The sequence below is a fragment of the Cyanistes caeruleus genome, chromosome 2 (genome assembly GCF_971803275.1).
Source record: "Cyanistes caeruleus chromosome 2, bCyaCae1.hap1.1, whole genome shotgun sequence".
NCBI classification, from domain to species: domain Eukaryota; kingdom Metazoa; phylum Chordata; class Aves; order Passeriformes; family Paridae; genus Cyanistes; species Cyanistes caeruleus.
The window spans coordinates 104,030,509-104,053,342 of NC_141702.1; the positions used below are offsets into that span (position 1 = coordinate 104,030,509).

Genomic DNA, 22,834 nt, shown 5'->3' on the forward strand with positions numbered 1-22,834 from the left:
TGCTCAGGAGACATGATGCTTGAATGACACATCAGAAAGAGAGGTGGTGAAACCGCTGGCTGTGCACCAACTCTCCCATTCCATGAGATAGATTACTGGAACCATGGGGTGTCCTTGGCCTGTTTACTGGCTCACCAAGACTGTCCAAAGGTCTCTGAATGCAGTGAGGGTGGTATGGATGTCAAACCCTGTGCTGAATGAGACCTGTGTCTTGGTGACCTCATCTCATGTCAGTCTTTTCCTGAATCTGGCCCTTTTTGCTGCAGCACTTTTGTGTCTTTTCCCCTCAGAGATCAAATGCTGGGCTTATTGGCTCCCATTGCATCAAATCCAATATTTGCATTGTTGAAATGGTTTCAGGGAGCCAATGTGTTGGCATCTAGTTCTTAACACCAGCTAAGCTCCCTACATGTCCTGCTGTTTTGTTTTTCTTCAGGAGTTTGCTGCTAATGCTCTGGGAGTGCCTTCAAATCGGGTTGTGGTTCGAGTGAAAAGAATGGGAGGAGGATTTGGAGGAAAAGAGACTAGGAGTACTATTTTGACATCTGTAGTGGCTGTTGCAGCCTTCAAGTAAGTTTGGGTGTGGGGAAAGGAATTTTTTCCATCACACTGTCCCAGCCTGTCTCTTTCTGGAGCACCATTTGACGTGGAGCACTTTCAATACTCTACATGTCTTCTTACCGTACAAGCAAGTTCAGGATTTCCCAATGGAGGTGTCTGATGGATTCTTAGCTGATAGGAGGGATTTAACCTGCCCAGAGGGGCTAAGTTTATGCTGGAATGCCAACTTTTAATAAGAGGGGAAAACCTCTTATTCTTTACTCCTTTGGTGCTGTCTGAAAACTCTTGTATCTCAAATTATTTGCCTCTCCCCCTCACTTCACCCCATACCATTTCAAAATCCAGCACCAGCCATGTTTATTTTTTTTGTTTAACAGAGGTATGAGAATCTCTTCCTTCTTCAACACTCTACCACACCAGTCTTGCATCATTATTTGTCTGCTCTTCTGCAAACTCCCTCTTTGGATTTTTCCCTCGGAATGGTGGCAGGCCTTGGAACCCACACTTTTCAAACCCCTAAAAGCTTACAGAATGAAGCTAGGTTGCAACCATTGGTGAAGAGTAGATTGGAAACGTGCTCCTGGTTTCTGGAGTTTTGCTGTGGGCTCATGTTTAACTGCAGGTTTTGGATGAACATGGCCTCTGAACATGTTCCATGCCCCTTCCCAGTACTGCCCTTGCTGGCAGAGGGATTTTGCAACACAGCAGCAGTTTGCTACAATACCTTTGGATAAGAACAGCCAAAATGAAACTCTGTTTTTAAATTGACTTTATTTTTTTTCTCTTCTGAGCAAATAACCTGCTCTCTCTATTTAATCAGTAATAACATTTGCATTCTTTTCTTCTCTTTATCTCTGCCAGCCAAACCACTGTTTGACATCCTGGAGGTTACAAAATACATCTATGACATTCACTAGATACTTGTACAACCTGAAGACAGGCACTTGAAAGGCAAAAATTGTTAGAAAATTAAGAGCAACTCCTACTCTCCCCCTTGTTTTCCTCCTTGGTAATAAGCAAATGAAAAACAAGTTCAAATTGAAGGCTAGTTAGTACTTTACTTTGCATTATTATCTAATTCCTATGGCATTGTCTCTTTCAAAGCCAAAAGAGTGCCTTGAGAGACAGTCTGGAAAACAGTGATTGCTCAGTTATTAGCATCTATATCTATAACAAATTATCATTTTTTAATACAAGAGTGTTTGCAAGAGTTTTCACAAACAGGTCCCAAATCTGGAGATGTTTATTTATTTTTTTTTACTCAGTCTTGCCATTTTATTAAGAGTAATATATATAAACCAAGCAGTTTACTCTTAACTGTCCACTGCCACTCTGGAAAGACAAAAAGTCTTGTTCTGCAGGAACATCTTGTTTTGTATTGTATTGTGCATTTCAGGCTTTGCCTAAAAAGCTGTGTTCTTTAACAGAACTGGCCGTGCAGTGAGGTGCATGCTGGATCGAGATGAAGACATGCTGATAAGTGGTGGGAGGCATCCCTTCCTGGGGAGGTACAAGGTATGCACACACATGAGAAGAATCCATGTGGTCTCAGTGCTGTCCCCTGAGACATCAGAGAGCAAGCAGTAAGGCATTGTGAAAAAACACTGCTATGGTCATTTCACTGCTGATCTCCCCCGCTGCAAATGGGCCAGCAGATGGGCTGTAGCATTTTTCCTGTTAAAGTGCTGCAGAAGTTATTTTGGCTTGGATGGTTCCCTTCTTGTGACCTCAGCATAAATCTGTCTTCTTTGCAACCAAGACTTTGCCCCTGCTGACAATCACATTGCTTTTAGAGGTTCACCCATTCCTTTAAAGCATCCTTTACACAGCAATGTGTTTTGTTCACTTCCTTTCTGCTTCAATCCCCCTCCAACTGCTACTGCTTTTGAAAGCAAAAACCTGTTAAGGAAACTGTGGCTGTGATAAGCAGCCAGCACTTAATTTAGATGAGTTGTCAGGAACAAGACTGACACATGCACAAACCCTGTACTGGGAAACTCCCTCAGCTGCTGGCTGTGCCTGCCCTATGCTGCACTGGGGACAGTCAGCCCTCTCTGCCTCTGTGAAATCCATTCAGGTTTTGGAGGCAAGCACATACCAGAACATTCTGTAGAAAACTATTTACTGAGGAGACACTCTCTTGACAGGTTGGTTTCATGAAGAATGGAAGAGTCAAGAGTCTGGAGGTGTCATACTACAGCAACGGGGGCAACTCTGTAGACCTCTCTCATGGTGTAAGTAAAATTTTCTGATGGCTCATTAAGTGGAAGGTGTATTTCTGTGCAACCTTCTGCTCTGCCTTCAGAGAGCTGTTGCCTACAGTATTGCTTGCACATGCAGCTCTTTGACGTGACTGAGAACAGATTTTGAAGGCCTTTTGGGGCTTCTACAAATGATCTGTGAGCCAATTGACCTTGCACATAATTCTTATGGTTGCTGTAATAACTCAGATTGAGTGAAGGAGTCAAGAATGTTTGCTTTGCATTACAGAGGGCTGTGATGGAAAAGTTGTTGCACAATGCAAGATCATAGGTTCCCAGTGCTGGGGAAAGATAGTTCCTTGGAAAAAGAAGCATCCCAGTCAATAGGTTGATCAGGACAGGGTACCTTAATCGACAAGCTCGTAAAGGACTGGCTAAAGCAAACACTGTGTTCACAAGCAGTAAGGACAAAAAATGGGCCCAAGTTCTGAGTTTGTCTCCAAGAAGTTTTGCACTGATGAGTAAAAAACTCCTTTTCTGTCATGTGAATGACCAACTCAATAGCCTAGTGTCAGTCAGGTTTATTCTAGCTCAATTTCTCCAGTCCACTGAGTCTCTGATAGTTTTCTGCAAAAATGGATCCTTTTCAATAGGAAAGAACTGCAAGAGCTCTCTACCAGAACCACATTTGATGCTGGCAATGTGGCTGGTGCTGGGCAGAGCAGAATGACAGGCAAGTGTCTTTGCATAAGCTGAGGGCCTGGTTGAGAACACGTCTATATAATTGTCTTTTTGACTGTGTCTGAATTGGGGGACTGGAAAATGCTCTGTGTATAGATAAGGTTGGGTTGTGTGTAATGTCCTCTCTGTGCTGCTGCTGGAAGAGAAGTCTGGAAGCACAAGCCAGAAAGAAGCTCTGGTCCTTTCTCAATTTAGACAATAAGAGGACAAAGATCTCAAATCTTGCAGTTTAGTAGTTACTGAAAATCTTTATTTCTTATGCTTGCCCTTATTGCCATAGCCCAGTGCTGAGTCACTTGGTATCAGCAAGACTCCTTTCCCAGTAACAGATTACTCAATATAATGAGAATGCTGTTTCTTCCAGACAGGTAATGGCATTTACTAACAGTTTGACTCAGCATGAGCTCAGGGCCAAAAAAGGGCTTTGGAGCTCAATCTATCCCAGAGCCATAAGTGTCAACAGAGAAGTGTGCCTATTGTCTTGTCCTTCAGGAGGACACCGCTTGAGATTCCACTGCCCGTGGGAGGCACTTCTGGCTGCACTTCAGTGCTCATCCAGCTGTGTTGACTGCAGCACTGCAGGGTGCAAGAGAAAGTGCTGATTGTTGTAAATTAGCTTCAGAGCTTCCAGGCTAGTTTTGGCACTGGTGAGAAGTCTGATATCCAGTTCATGTAAAATCTGTCCACTTCCATTCCTTTTCTTCACCAGGTAATGGACAGAGCCCTGTTACACTTGGATAACTCCTACAACATCCCAAATGTCAGCAGCGTGGGCATCGTTTGCAAGACCAACTTGCCTTCCAACACAGCCTTCCGTGGTTTTGGAGGGCCCCAGGGGATGATGATTGCTGAGTGCTGGATGAGTGACCTTGCTCGGAAGTGTGGTCTCCCACCTGAGGAGGTACAGACCTGCTGACACCTTCCAGGGTGGTGCTGCCTTTGAACAAGCTCTAAGAACTCCAGACAAAATTTTTAAGCATAAAAACTTTTGCTTCATTTTTGCAGAGTTCCTAGCAGGATCTCAAACTTGTGTGACAGATACATTCTGCATTGGATTATCTTCTGTTTAGTTAAATTTCTTGGCAGCCTCAATTTTGTAACATCTGTTTTAAGGATAGATAATGAAAAGAAGTCACTAGGTATCTTAATCTTACTGACAACATGGTTTAAGTCCCAGTCTCTGAAAATTTCCAGCCTTAATGTCTTAGTTCATGTTTTAACATAAACAGATATATAGTTGTTAATTGTTTTGTTCCTTGGCTCTTTGTAGAAAAACAGTAAAATCAGGAGCCAATACACTTTAGATCTCATTCCTCCTTGTCCAAAGCATTTAACTTGGCCTGTCCTTTCTATGTCTCTTTGGGAAGGTACGGAAGCTCAATCTCTACCATGAAGGAGACACAACTCATTTTAACCAAAAGCTGGAGGGATTTACTCTACGAAGATGCTGGGATGAATGTTTGTCCAGCTCCAGCTATCATGCCAGGAAGAAACTGATTGAAGAATTCAACAAGTAGGTGCTCTGGAGCTGTCTAGTGCACTGGGTGCACCTGTTGCCTACTAACTTCTGGAGTTCTCTTAGCAACTCAAGTGATGTGAAGTCACACCTTATATTTGCAGACTGACTTCTAAATATTTATCTTTTTGAAATTCCTTTATGCTCACTGTCAGAGGAAAAGTCTGTCAGTGAGCTGGTAGCATAAGTAAGGCCAGAATCATACCTAGCATGATGTGATTTTGTAAGTGAAATATAGCAAAGTAGAGAGAGTCTGTTAAGTCCAGCTAAGATTTTCACATGACTTTCAAGGCAATCTGTTTATGCTTTCCTCTGACTTACATGCTTTTTCAGTTGGCTTGTACATACAACTGAACAGTTAATAGTATGGACAACTGACTGATTCTATAATGCTTGTGGAAAGCATCTTCAGTTGGAATTTCTTCATGTTGGAACACACAAAGAAAGCCTTTCTTTAATACAAATTAGTGATTAACTTTGTCTATATCATAGTGAGGTATTTAATTTCTATTTGATGCACAGTCAGAGGGAAGCACAGTATTGATTTAAGATAAAAGACTTACGCGTATATGAATAACGTTCTTTCCTTGCAGGCAGAACCGCTGGAAAAAGAGAGGGATGAGCATCATTCCTACTAAATTTGGCATCAGTTTCACCGTCCCTTTTCTGAACCAGGTCTGTAAATGTCACTTGCCCTTTCTCTAGAGAAGTAGTATTTATGCTGCCTCCCCCAGGCCCTTCTCCATTTGTACCAAACTGGAGCTTCTTGAAGAAGTAGTAAATCAATTAAGAAAGAGCACACATTTTTCAAGCCAAAATGAGCACCACAGCAGTTACCAGTACATACTGTCCAAAAGATACCACAATATAGCTACATTTCCATGGTATTGTGTTAGGTGGATTTCCCTGCCTTTCTCAATAGTAGAAACACTGCTGCTGTGTTTGAGCTGATTTGATGGATTGTCAGTGGTGTTGGAAAGCTGAGGTGAAGGGTGCATCTGTTTCACAGGGGCAGGATTGGATTATTTCACCGGCTTTCTGAGCAGAAAATACTGACTGGGGTTTACGGCATTGGAACTTCTAGTGAGTTGGTGAGACTAAACCAAACTCACCTCAAGCGTAAACAAGTGGCTTTAGTTGCACCAAAGAACTACCTTAGTCTAGTTCTGAATGAATTCTCTCTGTAGTCTAAGTACTCCACTGGTTAATTTATGATGATTAATGTTCCCTGTTGTAGGCTGGAGCTCTGGTCCATGTGTATACAGATGGCTCTGTGTTACTTACACATGGAGGGACTGAGATGGGTCAAGGACTTCACACCAAAATGATTCAGGTAATAATGAGTTTGGGCTTAACTGAATGAGACATCTTTTCAGGACAATTACACTCTCCCTACAGTATTGCCTCAGGCACCTTAACATTTCCTCTGTGTGCATGCAGAGAGGAACAAATCAGGACTCTCCATTTTTCTGAGCAGCAGAGCTGGATTTCCAGACTATTATCACAACTGAGTATTAAAATTAGATTCTTCATCATCTTAAATCTCACTATGTAAATAATGCAGGTTATGCTTACAGTTTAACTTTTGCAATTTCAGTTCACCCCATAAAGGTACAATTTACATCCATTTTATACAAAAATTAGTTGTATTGAAAGCATATATATCTGCATATGCAAGTGCCTTTGTAGTTAAAAAGGCTTAAGGGAGCAACATTCCTTTGGCAAGAAAATGAAAGGAAAATCTCATAGGACTTTTGATCTTCGGATTTTTTTACTGTTGAGAGAAGAATTTAGTCTCATACTAGTGAGTGTCTATCATTGTAGCAAATGTGTATGTGCTCACACACATTCAGTTGGTGAAATGCAAATATAACAATGTTCTGGCTAGTTCTCAGTCACTGGAACAACTCAGTCTGCAGGAAAAATGAACTTTTAGGATGGGAGAGGGCAGAGGTTGCAATGTGGGTCCTGGCAGTGCAAGCAATGATTGACAATGGTCATGGATAAGAATTGCTGCTTACCAATTGTTTACCTTTGTTCCACAGGTTGCTAGCAGAGCCCTGGGAGTCCCCACCTCCAAAATTTACATTAGTGAGACCAGCACAAACACCGTCCCAAATACCTCCCCGACAGCCGCTTCAGTCAGCGCAGACATCAATGGAATGGCCGTCTATGTATGGAAGCCGAGTTATTTAAATGAGTGGGTTACAAGGGAGGGCTCCAGGGCATGAAAAGTTGTCCTGTATTTATCTGTTGCTTAAGGAAAACAACCATCAAAAGGCAGTTCCAGTCTAAGGATGCCTCATAACTTTACCTGGTATAGCTACCAGTGGCATGAGATTGTGAATGTATATTTTTTCAAGTTATTCAAAACCCTCCGTCAGTCCTTTGGTAGTTCTAAAAATAGAATGTTTGAGATTGCTCAAAATGAGCAGAACAAAGCAGCCATTTAAGCAGCCAGCTTCTAAGTAATTAATGGAGCCTTATCTATAACAAACGTATTTTGCTACATGTATTAATAGCAAATGGTTTGAGAACTGTGCTCCACAAGCTCTAAGTGTTGATCAGCTCAGAGGAAATGCTCTGCTGTAGCAATGGCATTTTGGTGGCTGTCTGCCATGGTGGAGTTACCAATGCATATATTTGCTGGGTATGTGATTTTTCCATTTTAAAAGAAGAATTCTCAGCTTAAAAGAAAAGGGGAAGTGAAACCTGCGAAGTAAAATCATCAGGCTGTTTTTATTATCTGCACAGCTTAGCTGAGTAGATTGAATTTTGGGAAGAATTTTTTTGTTTTTTCACTGTTAAAAGGATCATCTTGTAAGCTATGCTGAGCTGTCCTGTACAGACAGGGTATAGATAAAATTAATGTATAAATGAGTGGGCTTCTTATATTTTGTGTCAAGGTCCAGAAAGTTCTGTGCTGAATTTGGGATTCCTTTCTTCTATCAGCACAGCCAATCTCCTTTAAAATCTTTTTCAGACAACGTTTCCTCCCATGTAGCAAGACATCCATCAGCGAACTTTGTTCCTTTTTATGATTTGCCAAAGTCCTAAAGTCAGTATTGATTTAAATAGGTTGTTTGAAACTCTTGGAGGTCTCTTAATACCATCAGCTGGCTATTCACATCTTAAAATATTTCTTCTTTTTCTCTTTGTTTCTAGAACGCGTGTCAGACTATCTTAAAAAGACTTGAGCCAATCAAACAGTCTAATCCCAAAGGATCCTGGGAAGACTGGGTAAGCTGTCTGTATCTGTCATGAGACAAGTGGAGATTGTCAGAGATTGTTTTAATTGACAATTTACGTGTGCAGGTGTGTCCTCCAGGCATTCTGCACCTTGCTAGCATAGATTTGAACGAAGACAGTGAAACATAAACCTGGCACAGATTTCCAAGTAATTAAAGCTTGCAAGAGGTCATCCCCAAGACATCAGTTATTACCTTAATCCTGAGATTTCTCCAAATTTTGGGGCCCACCTATGACAAACTTCATCAGACAAGAGTCTTGAGTGGTCACATATCTCTTTGTAATCAGGCTACAGTCTTGGACAGAAGGAAACCTGATTTTTAATGAAGGGATTCTGTGGTATAGACAGCTCTTGTTGAACTGCCATTCAGCCCCAGTAGTGCTCCCTGTCTGCAATACCTCTGTCCCCTCAATGAGAAGAGATGGATGGGCTGTAAGGCTCTCTTCAGATCCAAGCTCTGCGTTTCGTCCGAGCAGTTTTGACTTTGTGATTTGGAAGTCAGGACAGAATTTCCCTCACTGAAGTCAAGATGACCTGCCAATTTAACCTTTGCCTCTGAGACTAAAAGTCTAACTGTAGCTGAGAGACAAACAAACAAAAGCAGGTTTCATCCTCTGCCAATGGTTCAAGTTCTGCCCTTGGTAGCTGCTGACGGGGCTATTTGGGGAAGCAGCTGCAATCATGATGTTTGGCAGTGCTGGAGTTGGGTAGTGTGACAGCTGTCTGTCACTGCACATTTTCTACTTGAGGAAATGTTTTTCTGCAGTTATTTTGAAGGGCCTGATTGTACATTTTACTGTTTTCAAACTCTTGTTCATGTTGCCAGATTAAAACTGCCTATGAGAGCTGTGTCAGCCTGTCAGCCACGGGGTTTTATAGGTGAGTGAAAATTCACACTGCAGAGGCACTGACTTGGTTGCATGGATTGCATCCATGGAAATTCTGGGAGGATTTACAGCCCCCAGCCCCCTGTCACTGCTCTAAATTAAAGCTGTATTCCCTTTCCTACCTACAAGTGGTAAACTGAGGTTAAAAGTCTCCTGGCTGGGGAGAATCAATTCCTGATGGAGCACAGCTCTGAGGACAAGTAAATCTGGAGTAGATCTGAGTTCATTCCTTCATTCCAGCTGACTTCGGTCTAAAGAGGCATAAATGAAATCAGAGCTTTGCCTGGGGCTCTGCTCTACGTCAGTCTTGTGACCTAGTTTTGCACTAGAACTATGTGGCATAAGAGGGGACAAGGATTGTCCTTGAGGAAAATCCTGTCTCTTGTGACATGAGCAGATACCAGTGTTTCCAGCATTGTTCTCCCACTTCAGACTCTTGCTGGACCCTGCGTAGCTCTGAAATGGGGCACTTCTCTTAGTCAGCTTTAGTGCTGGAGGAAAGCAGAGACCTATCATCTTTAAGGCAGAGAGGTTGACATTAATGAGTAAACAAGTGTTGAGAAGAACCTATTTAGGACTAAAATATACTATGTGTTAATTTCTTTTGCATCTCTGAAATGTATTTCTTCTCTTAACCAAGTGACTTATCAGTATTTTAATAAACCAGTTTTCAGATAAAGAATAAGCAGTCAGACACCAAACTTGCCATGAGCTGTGCTTAAAATTAGTTCTAAGCTTAATAGAATTTCTGCTTCAGCTTGAATATGTTCTGAAATTTAATGGCCTTAAAGAAACATTCACCTGTACTCTAAAAGCAAAGTATTTTCTACTGGATTGGTAGATAATAGTCATCACAAGCCCTAAGATTTATGGGCAAATAATGATAGCCAAAACACTTTGATAGTTTCAATCAAGTTTTGGAATACAGAGCAGATGTAGCAGATTTTTATTTCTAGTTCTTTACACTTTTAATTTCTGCATGGGCTTTACAGAAGGCAGGAAACGAAAGTGAAATAGGATTTTAGTAAGTAGCAATAGAGTTGTATTTGTTTTTGTTTTTTTTTCATGGAATGAAATGTGGTTTTGTTTCTCTATCAAGAATTCCTGACGTTGGCTACAACTTCGAAAAGAACGAAGGGAAACCATTCTCCTACTTCAGTTATGGAGTTGCCTGCTCTGAGGTTGAGATAGATTGCCTGACAGGTGACCACAAGGTGAGGGGTCAGCAGTGAAACAGCTCTCTGTGTTTTGGTGAAGGGAACATTCATGGGGAGTTAGAACAAATACTGGGTGTCAGCCCATTCCTGGTTCTGTCATTGGTCTGGTGTGTGTGACCTTCAGCAAATTTCTTAACTCCTCTGTTCCACAGTGCAGCAATCCGTAAAGTGTAATAAAACAATAATTATCTACCCTGTGGGGATTTGAGCTTAATGAATGATTGCAAAAGTTATTGGATTTGCTTGAGTAAGAGATAGCAGCACTGTGTTGGCATGAAAGTACAGAAACATCCTGGAATTGAGTTAATCATTAAAAATAACACTGAAGACATCTGGAAAGAAAGAAAAGAAAAAAGAAAGAAAAAAATTAATCAGGATCTGACCTAGTTGGTTATGCTCAGCTATAAACCACTGATACCAGCATCTTGGAATTAATATTAATTGGGTCCATTGGACCTCTGGGGAAAACTGCAGTGGGTTCCTTTGAATTACTTTTGGGGAGAGTTCAGATTAAAAGTCAGTATGAGAAGTTCATCTGAGATAAGATTATATGGGATAGTGTTTGGATGCTGCTCACATGAGACCATGGTGGACTGGCTCCGGAGATCTGTGCTGATTTACCCTTGATTTCTGCTTTTTAGAACATTCGTACAGACATTGTTATGGATGTTGGTACCAGTCTGAACCCAGCCATAGATATAGGACAGGTAAGTGATAAAGTATTGCTATTTCCATCATGTTAAAGCAATCACATTGCTCTCAGGCTTTTCTATTTATTATCCCTCTCCATGTTCTGCCTTTGCAAACACAACCTTTTTAACTTGGCACAGAATTACACAGGGAAATATTCTGTTAGGGTGTGGGGATTTTTGGCTTGGCTAGTAAGACTACAGGATATTGTCCAGTTATCATCCCATTGATGTTTTGCAGGCTAAATCCCACACTTTATATTTATGCTCCAATCTGCCAATATTAAGTTTATTTAATTTAGTGAAAATTCTCCTGTGACTAAAGTGTTAGGGTGGCAGATTCTGTCCTCCAGCTGCTGCTGTGTAGAATTCTCAATATGAAGTTGGACCAGTCACTTATCTTGCAAAGTCCTTGGGCAGGCACAAGATTACTTCAAAATTTTGTGCTGTAATAATCACAGTATCTCTTAGCAGATAAAGGTAATAAACACAGGGTTGTTTGACAGACCAAGAGATGAATTGTTAGCTGCATGCTTATCTAGCCATCTTAGCTCACTGGCTAACTCTAGATGTTGATAGGGTGTAACTCCAATGAAACTGCTGCAGGATTTGGGATGACAGGCAAAGCTCTGCTATAGCTAAAATGAAATTTCCTTGAAAGTGACATTTTTTTCTGAAAGAGATTTTTTTTTTTTTGGAAGTATCCAAGGGGAGAAAGATATTTTCTGCCTTTGTGGCCTGTCACTTTAGCTTTGGGAGTTGAGAGATGTACTAAATGGAGCCTGTCTAAGGGGTCTTCAATTCCTGTGTCCTTCCATGAATTGCTGCAGAGGATCTGGGGGCACAGGAGAGAAAGGATGTGGCATGAGTGCAGGAACACAAGTACACACAGATGGGTCAATGAATGCTTGTGCAAAGTCTTTAGACTGCTCTGGCCATCAGATATCTCAGTGGGCAGAGAGAGCAGAGCTGCTTTGTGCAGGGTTGTTCTAGCACATCCTCCTCTCATAATCTTTTTTCTCCTAAAATTTACAGTAGAAAAAATAAGCAAAGAAGTTTTTTAGTACTTAAATGGATATAGGAGTGTTTTTGCAGGTGTCTGTGCTGCTGACCTGATAATACACAGCATTTAGGAAAGCATTTATACTGAAATAGAAAGCATAAAATAGTTTGTCTTTAGATGTTTCATCTTTAGTCCTTTTAGCCTACTTCTCCTTTGGTATATCAGCAAATTCAACTCATTCAGTGTTCACCTGCCTGGGAAGAAATCAATATTTTATCATTGATTTTATTTTTTTTCCTGTTGCTTCATCAGAAAATTCCTGTCTAGCACTTACAGAAAATCTGTTTGCATGTATTTGCAAATTGCTTCACCTGCCAGGGAAACGCAGCCACATTTATGTGGGAATACAGGAATTGTGCAAAGATTGTACCCAGCAGAAGGGACAAGGGTTTAGAGATAAAAAGCAGGATCTGAATCAGGTGGGGAGGGTTGAAAATCCTGGTGGATTTCGTCACTGTTCGTCCTTGTGCAGGGAAGAACAACAACAACAACAACAAAGAGAACATAACCTTGTTTGGATGTGCTTGTAGATAGAAGGAGCTTTCGTCCAGGGCATTGGGCTCTTCACCATGGAGGAGCTGCGCTACTCTCCTGAAGGGAACTTGTACACTCGAGGGCCTGGCATGTACAAAATCCCAGCATTTGGAGACATCCCAACAGAATTCTACGTGTCCCTTCTCCGTGACTGCCCCAATAGCAAGGCAGTTTACTCATCCAAGGTACGCCTGTGAGGCCTTACTGCCCCACAACACTGTGAAGCTGAGTGGGATAAAGTCATGAACCTGTGTATCTGAACAGTTCATCTCATTATGCTGTGGTTACTCTGAGGTCAGGATGTTTTTCTGCTTCTTATCAGAAATATGTGTACTATCCTTTTCAGTTAGGAAGAACTGAAATAACCTGCACATTGCTGTCCTGATTGTCCATTAGACCGAATTCAAGTGGCTTTTCTGTGTGAGAAAGCTTGTGTTTTCTTCCTCTTTCCTCTTTAAATGGACTGAGGGTTGATTTAGCTCAGTCTTTCCTCACTGATCACACCTGGAACACTGGAGGCTGTTTTAGCATCATGTTTCTTCACTGTGCACATCTGGTAGACTGAGGTTCCCATCTGGAAGGCAAAGCCTCACTCTTGCTTGTGCTCTTCCTAGGCTGTGGGAGAGCCACCTCTGTTCCTGTCTGCCTCAGTATTTTACGCCATTAAAGATGCCATCTACTCAGCAAGGAAGGACTCTGGCCTGACGGAGGCATTCAGGCTGGACAGCCCTGCCACCCCAGAGAGGATCCGCAATGCTTGCGTGGACATCTTCACCAAAATGGTAACAGCCCCTGCTCTCACAATCTGCTCCCTGGCCAGCCTGCCCCATGGGGAGTGTGCCTGGAAGTCACAGGGGCCTGGAGCTGGGATTAGGGCAGGATGGGGAGGCTGTGTCCCTGCTAGGAAGTATCTCTGTACAGTATCTCCAACATTCAATCCATTCCATTCTCTAAGTGTTGTGCATGGAACAAAGGCACTGACTGCTTTTCCTGATGCTCCAGACTATCATCTCTCAGAGAATCATTACTTATGGTGAAGGCCACAGTGTGATTTAGTGGTGTCCCTCAGCAAGGGAGGGGGAGAAAAGTGTTCCTTCAAATACTCCCTTCTTCTGAATGTTAAGGCCACAGGAGTCTCCTTAGAGCTGTGGACATTGAAGGAGTGCAGGAGTTATCCAGTTATCCCTGTCATTGGCTTCTCATCTGCTGCTCTTCCCTAGTGTAGTCACAGGGCTCTGTAGTATTCAACCATCAGGCCTTTAACAAAAGTGCATCAGACATCTCTGCATTTGGAAAAACTGGGACAGGAGCTCCTATTTTCACATGTACAAAGTCCCCCACCTGAAAAGCAGCAGGGTGGGACATGATGAACCCTGGACACAACCCTCATTTGTTGCTAATTCAAATACTTTTTTTCTCTTTATAGTGCCCTTCTGCTGAGCCAGGTACCTTTAAACCATGGTGTGTGCGTGTGTAGGAAGAAAGTTTGAAGAGCAAACTCTGCTGAAACTGAGCTTACATCAGAGGAACCACAAGGCAGGAGGACTATAACAGAGAAAAAAACCCCAACCTGTGTTCATGTGGCTCACCCACTGATTTGCGGAGCTTTCACATTTAATTGTCCAATCATTGTTTTCTCTATGAGAGGAAATTGCTGCCAGATTATAGCTGTGATGTAAATTCAAATGAAGAGCAAGTTGAAGGTGATGTTATCAAGGTGTAATTGAAAAAGCTTAAAGGTTTCATATAAAATTGTTGCAAGGATGCTACTTAGGAGCCAATGTGAAATAGCAGGGTGGCTGTTTCTTCTTTTTCCTGCTATGGGGAAAAGATGTATCACCTTGTGATGCTATGCAAGAAGGACTTAAATGTGTTGAGCCCAGACATAAGAGTCCTTTAGCTGAGATGGGGGAGGGTGTAAGAAGTGCTGAGGGCTGGACCCTGCTGTGTCCCCTTTGCACACAAAGCCAGCTATATCCTAGAGGGAGATGAGCAGGACTTTTGATGTTGGCTAATGAAGATGGTCTTACCTGTTTAACAAAAGTATTGCTACAATTACCTGTGTTTCAGAGGAAAAGGCTAAAATGTGACTAAAAACTCATTTACCCCAAGTCCAATGAGTGTTGCTTTGTCCGCACCGGGGCTTTAATGAGATTTCAGTTCAAGTGCTATCTCGTCTTCTCTGATTAAAGATAAAAACTAAATACACCAAGAGTACTTCCAGCAAGATGCTGCTTTGTTTGACACAGACTTTTCCCATCCCACACCTCCACATCTCTCCCTGTCCTTTAAATAGGAAAGGACATCAGAGACCTTGGAGTAACAGAGAAATTTGCTCATCGATGTTCCCAAGGCAATTTTTACCAGCCTGAGCAAGGGGCATGAGGAGGCTGGGCACAGCTGGGGATTAGCTGGCTCTGGGTCAACCCCTTGCTGTCATGGCCTTGCTTTCTTTTCAAGAGAATTCTAGTTTTGCTGAATGTAAGAGCATAGGTACATTTTGCTACAGGGACTGCTTGTCTAAAAAATGTGCTATGTGATGACCTGGTGTCATCTGGATTGAATATATTTTTCATGTTGGATTTAGTGCTGGGCATCCCCCCTGACAGGTTTTGTCACTGTCAGATTCAACACTGGAGCACTATGTTATCTCTAGGTAGTGTCAGCCACATAGCATGCCTGCTTATCATTTGCAAACTTTTATCTGTTTTTTTGGCCTACTGCTTCGTGAAAATGTCCTTTTTCTCATTTTGCACTCCCAGGGCCATGGAAAATACACGGTGCAAGAGGATGTAACTCTTATATAAAATTTTGCTCATATACCAACTTCTTTAAATTTGCCTTCATCTTAGGACTGGAAAACGTATGCTCAGTGTGAAATATTTTTTTAAGCACTCCAGGGTATATTGCTTGGGAAGGTGTAGATTTATTTCTCAACTTGAAATACTATGGATCTACCATCTAGAAAAAGGGAATTTGTATATGTGAGTTGCAGGAAGTATTTTGTGCCTGTTGGGCTTGCTATGTAATTGTTTTATTAATTGAAACATGATACTGGTGGTTCTTAAGCTCTGAGGTACTGGGCAAGAACACATTTTTGTTTTCTCAGGAAAACAAAATAATGTAATATGTAGAAAACCTCTTAGAAAAGAAGACGTGATAATTCATGTTCAAGAACAGCTATTAGAGCCTGTGTGTCCACATTCTTGGGTGTCCAGGGAGGGGTGCAAAATACAAAGTCTGTAAGGTAGATTGGTATCAGCTGTTCATATGAATTCCACCTTGTGGGATTGCTGGACATGCTCATTCAGATGAAGACAAGAAGAAATACAAAGGTAATGTGTTAAAGCAGAGCATGGACACAGACACAGGCAGAGTGGGATATCAAGGAGCTCCCAGTGTCATCCCAGGGAAACTTGCCAGTGCTCATGATAGGTCTGCTGCCTGTGATGGTCCTGGGAGACATTGGGATGTCACAAATAGGATAAATGTTCTTTCTCCCCCTGGTTTTGGAATTGTCATCATTTCAGGATGGGTTTGTGAGTGTCTCACGCAGCTGCAGTGACTGTCTGGTCAGGTGAAATTTTTTTTAATTAGATGCATCAGGTCTCTGTTTTGCTATTTGCTTTGTGAGTTAATTTGAAGCGCATTTGCCAAGTTCTGCGTACATGCAGTGCTCAGATCAGGCTGTTCAGAGCAGACCTGTAGAGCCAGTTTTGCTGCAGCATCAGTGAGCCACTTGTTCCCAGGCAGCAGCCCTGGCCCTCATGCCCATCCCAGCTTGAGGCCCTCTTGATACCCTTGCCCAGCTGATAGAGAAAGGAAACACTTCCCTTTTGGGGTTCACTGGAATGTAATGTAAATTATATCAAACACCTGGGGAGGACAATGGTATAAAAATCAGGGTTGCAAAGTAATGATAGCAACTGATTGTGAGGGTATAGGGAAAAGGGAAGCTAGGAGGCTAATAGGAATTTACAGAAAGATCACTGTACTACCTGCCTGTGCTGTGGGACTCAAAGGGACATGAAGCTGAGGTTTTCATATCACCTCTCAATGTCTGAACATTTCATACATTGCTTTCCCATGGAACTAAGTGCCAGGCACCTTAGGAGAGGACTGGGACCCACTGCAGAGGGCTGGTAGGAAGAGAAGATCCCTGACTCGAGGCATGGCCTGCGCTGCAAAGCTGTGAGGGAGCAGCTCTCCTGCCCTGAGTGCACAGCACTGTCCCCTGCCAGGTGCTGTGTCCCATCTCCTCACACCACATCTTGCTGCGTGGGGTCTCAGCTCACTGTCACTGGAGGGAAAGCTACTCATCAAGTACTTTTCTAGTATTTTCCAGTGAAATAGAGCATGGATGCAAGACTCTAACTTAATGGCATATAATTGGAAATTTGCTGCTTTTCTTCTTCCAGAAGTCTATCCTCAAAAGAGGAACTATGCCATCTTGCTAGACTGTAAAGTACTGCGCACAATAACGGCACTTAAATAGTAATTACTGCAGCTGGAGAGTTTGCAGGAGTGTGAAAGGAGCCCAGCTGATCTGATGTTTTGATGATATTAATTGCATGGCCTTCTGTGAGAGAGGGAGGCCAAGATTTTGGCAATTGTTTTAGGTCAGTTCTGATCAACAGTTTTCACTAACATTCTTTAATGAGTGCTGTCAAATTGGTACCATGAATGTACATGGAATTCTCTGTGAATGTCACAACACTACAAAATAAAGCTGTTAAATACTCTGGAAACAAGTATGCCATGGTCAGAATCTGTCAGGATTTGAAATCTAGATAACTTCAGATCATCCTTGGTGTTTGTTTGACAAAGATGGACCCTTCCCAGGGGCTGTGAGTCAGATCAGCTCAGTGACCAAAGCAGGGAGAGGATGGATGGTTGCTCCGGGCTGCTCAGCTGGATGAAGCCGTGAGCCAGCTGGAGAGACTGGGCCTCTGTCTGGCCACGCTGGCAGCCAAGTCCGAAAGAAAGCAGTCAGTCCTTTTGCTTCTCTGCCAGCAGGAGCTTGTAGTAGCCACATCCTGTTTTCCACAGCAGCACAGTGCTGCATTATGATGCTTCTAGCCACCTCCCCAGGGCCCACCAGTTGCTGACACAAGGTGGGACAGACACAGTCTGTCTGGTGCTGTGGCTGGTACCTGGTCCACACTGACACTTCCTTGTCTCAGGGCTAGTGCACTGAGCTGAACAGTGGCCTTGGCCTATTGGAATCAGCCCTGGAAGGAGGGGAGCCAAACTCAAAACCTGTGAATGGAGCAAGGATTGGGTCCCATCCCCAGGGCCCACACACATAAGAAATGAGGTTGTAAAACAGAAACAGTTCACACAGAACAGAAAAGACCAAATGATGGGCCAGGCTCGACCCTCCCTGAGCATGAAAAGATTGGGAACATTGTCAGTGGTTGCCCAGCAGGGTGTGCCACCCTGTGCTGTATCTCAGCCTCCAGGTGACATGCTCCTTTGGGAGTACGTCTTGTATCTGCATGGGAAGATCTGTCATGAAGAAGCCATTGCCAAACCTCTTGGCCCAACAAAAGCCCAGAAAAGGAAATGTCAGTGTGGGCACAGCATGTGTGATGCTGCTGTAGCTTGCAGCAGGTCCAACCCACCCCACCCCAAACTGCTTTATCCCATCGCAGTTTAGTTCATGAAGTTTTCTGACTTGTGCCACAAGTTTCCCTAGTGCCTGCACCTGCTGTGTTTAAACAGGACACAGCTGTGTTGATCCCCCATCCCTGGCAGTGGTGTGTCTTAGCTCTCTGACGAGTCCTTTGGACTGTGACATGGAAAACCTCCCTGCAAGTAAAGGCCTGACAGAACCTTGACACCTTTGGATTAACACTCCCTGAAACAGTTCCTCCATGGGGCTATTTCTCCCAGGTCTTTGCAGTGCTGGGGCGGTCTGACAGGAAACTGCTAGAAAATGGGAAAGCAGCAAGGTCCCAGCGGTAGAAATGAGACAGCTGCTTCTTCTGCTGGGCAGACAGCTCACTGAACATCTGCTCTGACAGCCACCTGTAGGTCCACTGCACCTGGCTGTCGGTGAGCTCGGGAGGGAGGCTGCCCGCAGGCAGCCCAGCCCGGCGCAGCAGGTGGCCCAGCTCCTGCCTGAGGAAGCCAAACATCACCACGTAGTCATACTGGATGAGGCAGGGCCGGCACAGGCTGACCAGTGGTTTCCAAGCCACGCTGCCATTGTGCATTCCACTGTCTAGAACTTCCTGGACAAAGCTGCTGAAGGATGAGCTGATGCCCATGCCTTGCAGGAACGTGGTGATCAGCCTGTGGAAAGGGTCCCTGACAAACAGCACTTTGGTGTAAGACCCCAGCATGGCCTTTATCTCCGTCTGGTTGAACGCGCTCAGCTGTGTCTCCTTAGCATGCAGCCGGCGGTAGGGGAGCGGCACTGGCAGCGTCACATTTTCCTCCTCTAGCTTTTCCAAAAGCTGATGCCATTCCTCTACCCCTGTTGATGGCACTTGGCAGTACAGGAAGTCCAGCTTGGTGTTCACCCTCAGACTCGGGAGCAGGGAGGCTTTCTCGTCCCGGCTGCTTGCCAGTGTGGTAACTTTGCCTGCTTGGCTACAGAAAGCTCTCAGTCTCCTCTTCCTGAGCTGCTGGACGTGAAGGAAGGTGTCCAGTGTCACAGTGAAGCCCTCCTCTGCCTTGGGGGCCAGGTCACCTGGGAAACAGCATTTGGAGACAGGGATGAGGAAAGAACACAGTGCCCTGAGTCAGTCCCTGAGCACACAGTGCTGTTGGCAGGCTCCTCTCCAGTTATTCCAGTGTGGAACGGATTCAGCGTGGACAAAGATGGGTAGGAGAGGGGACACCAGTCCTGTCTGGCAAAGAGCTTGGCTTTGCTGGGAAATGGGTTTCTGTCCCCATGAACATGTGAGATTATGGACACCCAGACCTCCCTTTCCCCAGATCACCAAGCCCAAGGACTGATCACAACCTCATATTTATTCCACAGACCCAGTTCTCTACTAACATAATTTTTGTTTTTAACTCCTTTCTTGCAACTGAACATCACACAGGTGAGTTTACCAAAGAGTAAAAAATATTTTGAGAGACCAGGCAATAGTAAATTGGTTTGTAGCTACAAATACATGATGTCCTGCAAACCCTGTTGCATCTGTTGATAGGTTAACATCAGCTAACAAATGAACATAAGGGATTATTTTTAATGGCTTAGGGTGATTTAGGAACCCAAATGACATAATTTCTTGCATCACTACCATATGTAATTTTTTTTCTATTGTAGATAAAAAGGCAAAAGCAAATAACAAGCAAAAACGAAAGAGAAGTAAGACAACGACAAAGCAAATATAAAGGGCGAAAGCAAATACAAAGACACTATAAGAGTGAGTTTAAGTTCTCAAATTTCAGCTTTGCTTTTTTCTTTTTTGTCTTATATTTGTTGTGAAAAGGCCAGAGTGGGTTTGAACGTGGAAGATTAATGCCTGCCTTGCTAGTTTATTTTCTTCAGTAGCAGCACATCTGCCTCCTCTGCTCAGTGCAGGCATCTGGCAGCTTCAAGGAGACAGTTTGATGGTTTCTTCTGGGTCCTTGGGAAATTAAATATTTGGGGAGACTTTTGTACAGAGCAGCACAGTTAAAAGCAGGGAAGCACAGATAAAATTAGGCAAAGGACCTCAGGAACACAGGAAGAAACACAGTGGTGCCTGAAGCTATCCCGAGCTGCTCACCCAGCCCCAGAATGACAATGTCTGCAAAAACTGGGACAACTTTGCTCTGGAATGATGGGAACAGGAGGGGAAGGATGCAATTTTTAGGCAAGAAATGTAATAATCTCCAATGCCCCTGCTCCCTCCTGCCTTTCCAACAGCTTTTCACAACAAAACAACAAACGTCTTCCTAACAAAAGGTTTGGGAGTTACCTCCAGCAGCCTGACACTTGTTTTCCCCACCACACATGAGATCAATGATCCCACTAAGGACATAAAGCTGCAGGGCCCCACAGCAAGGGCTTTCTCCACAACCACCGTGCCAAGGGTGTTTTCTGTCCTGCGGGCATTTGCCCACCTAGAGCCTCTGGAAGAAGCTCCAGGTCACGTCCCCCACGGCGCAGAGCGGCTGCCGGGCGTGCAGGGCCGCCGTGCTGGCCAGGCCTTACCTCCGCGCCTGTGGGCCGGGGTCTGGAGCAGCAGCCTCCAGCTGAGGAAGGCGGCGATGGCCAGGGCGGCCGAGAGGCCGAGGCGGGGAAGGAAGCGCATTTCTGGGGTGTGCTGGGTGCCGAGTGCTGGTGAGCAGCTCGGGACCCGAGGGAAGGCTGTTGGGGAACCTCCTGTGTTTATTTAAACACACCCAGCCAGAGCTGGGTTAAAGTACTGTTTGGGCAGCAGCTCGGCTCGGGGCAGGGAAACGGCCTGAGGCACAGCAGGTGCCTCCTGCCTGCGCTTACAGTGTGAGACTTTGAGGCAGAATCTGCCCTTTTTATTCAGTGTCTGTGCCGTGCCAGCTGACAGTGCTGTGAGGATCAGGCCCTGCATCCCCAATTCCGTGCGGGGTCCTGCAGAGCCACGCGGGCAAAGATGTTCCCGGTCCCCCGATACTCCCTCCCGATTGCCCGCGGCTTTTGGCGTGAGGCACGGCTCGGGAGCGGCGCTGTGGGGAGCGGCTGGGGCTGAGCAGTGCTGGGCCACGGCTGCTGCCTCTGTGCTGCCGGGGGTCCCCCGAGCTAGCAGCTGTGGCAGGGGAGCTGACAGGACACAGCCGGTGTCATGTGGCGGGGTCGACCGTGAGGCACAGAAGTGCTGAACTGCTGTCTGTGCCCTTTTGCTGCTTAAAATCTGTGACCAGGCAGTGCGGGGGCCTCGTTACACAAAGAAAGGGGGTGAGCACAAATCAGGCAGACGGACGTGCCGCTCCAATGAACCACCCCGCGGGATGGAAACCTCCCGGAGCCGTGAGGGCTGTGCCACGCTTCGGCTCTCCCAGCAGAGGGTGCTCTGGGCCCGGGGAAGCCCTGCCCGCCGCTGGCGGGGACTGCTGCTTAGGGGATCGGCTTCACAGCCTTGTGCCTTTTAAAGCCTTTCTGCGGCAAGCAGATGTTTCCTCCAGGTCTTGTGGTTAGACCCTGCTGCATGTGTCCCTGCAACCTGCCCCGCAAATCTGGGAGAATCCTTTTACAGCCAGAGCTGGGGATGTTCGGGGCTGGGTGTGAATGGCCATGATTTGCTTGTGCGTTTCAGCAGGGACTGTCCCAGCCACACCCCCAGCGAGCCGAAGCACAGCTGCAATGGGTAGGGAGAAATGCAGCTGATTTTCGTTTTACAGTCGTAAAGTGAAAGCAAAGAGACATTATTTGTCTGAGAGGCAGAAAGAAATAGTGGAAAACCCCCTTTGCTTTGCACTGCAAGGAAACTGAACTTCCCAAGTTTCCATCAGGGTTTCGTCTCTCCTCCCTCTGACTTGTATCTGCCATTTAAATGGTGATTTTTAATTTTTTTTTCCTTTATTTACTTTTATTTGTTTATTTTTTTATATATATATATATATGTATTTTGTGCCAAAAAGTTTTCTCAAGTGTCTGTAGACATTTACTGAAACTCACTGTTGGGCTTCCCCTGTTTGCCTTCCATTCACCGCTTAGCAACAGCCAGCAAGGCTGAGACTGCAGTTCTTGGACTGAAAGGCCTCCTGCTATACACCTTTAGGGAGCCAGCAGCCTTTTTCGGCACAGAGGCTGAGTCAGGTGTGGAAATGCATTCACATCCTACTATTTAATGCAATTGCACAGGGGAATTAGTTGGGGAATTCATATGAAGCTTCCCGTAATACAGGAAAACCCTCACTGCCATGAATGTGAGAGAAATCCATCCTCTTTTTCTTTACACCAGCAGTAGGATTGCCTGAATAAGGATTTCCAGATTTTTTTCCCACCAATATCTTGAACAACATTGCCTTGGGCTCCCTTTTTCTCTCCTCACAGGACGCAAACCCTTTGGAGATATTCTTATAGGTTAATAAACATCCTCCTCTTCAGCTTTCCCGCATTCCTCCCACTTCCAAATCTTGCGAAGTATTGTCTTGTGTGACCATGACCTGCGGGCACTGATGTGATGGTTCCCCCCCTTGTTCCTCCTCATGCCTGCCTTGTGGGAATGTGAACTTTGCAAAGTGATGGCAAACAC

General features: G+C 44.5%; 2 protein-coding genes across 8 annotated transcripts in view; one reads left to right on the plus strand and one right to left on the minus strand.

The window, feature by feature from the left end:
• The window catches only part of XDH (xanthine dehydrogenase), a 72,869-nt gene extending 55,462 nt beyond the window's left edge, over positions 1–17,407 (plus strand). For all 6 annotated transcript variants that reach the window (XM_086870785.1, XM_086870791.1, XM_086870778.1 and 3 more), the window contains 15 exons: positions 437–570; positions 1,989–2,076; positions 2,709–2,795; positions 4,213–4,404; positions 4,871–5,016; positions 5,613–5,694; positions 6,257–6,352; positions 7,065–7,193; positions 8,185–8,259; positions 9,096–9,148; positions 10,256–10,370; positions 11,015–11,080; positions 12,656–12,844; positions 13,274–13,441; positions 14,086–17,407. In XM_086870785.1, the coding sequence (XP_086726911.1) occupies positions 437–570; positions 1,989–2,076; positions 2,709–2,795; positions 4,213–4,404; positions 4,871–5,016; positions 5,613–5,694; positions 6,257–6,352; positions 7,065–7,193; positions 8,185–8,259; positions 9,096–9,148; positions 10,256–10,370; positions 11,015–11,080; positions 12,656–12,844; positions 13,274–13,441; positions 14,086–14,136 (1,671 nt within the window). In that variant the 3' untranslated portion in view covers positions 14,137–17,407. The remainder of the gene's footprint in view (positions 1–436; positions 571–1,988; positions 2,077–2,708; positions 2,796–4,212; positions 4,405–4,870; positions 5,017–5,612; positions 5,695–6,256; positions 6,353–7,064; positions 7,194–8,184; positions 8,260–9,095; positions 9,149–10,255; positions 10,371–11,014; positions 11,081–12,655; positions 12,845–13,273; positions 13,442–14,085) is intronic.
• On the minus strand, positions 17,297–21,646 carry LOC111926290 (carbohydrate sulfotransferase 8-like). Of its 2 annotated transcripts, none has more exons than XM_023922934.2 (2): positions 20,815–21,646; positions 17,297–19,356 (listed from the first exon to the last, which is right to left on the minus strand). In XM_023922934.2, exons 1-2 carry the CDS (start codon positions 20,912–20,914, stop codon positions 18,542–18,544), a joined length of 915 nt encoding a protein of 304 aa, XP_023778702.2. In that variant the 5' UTR covers positions 20,915–21,646; the 3' UTR covers positions 17,297–18,541. The 2 variants fall into 2 exon arrangements, with proteins under 2 accessions (XP_023778702.2, XP_086726962.1); XM_086870836.1 differs by having other exon boundaries at positions 20,579–20,837.
• Between the last annotated feature and the right edge of the window lie 1,188 nt (positions 21,647–22,834).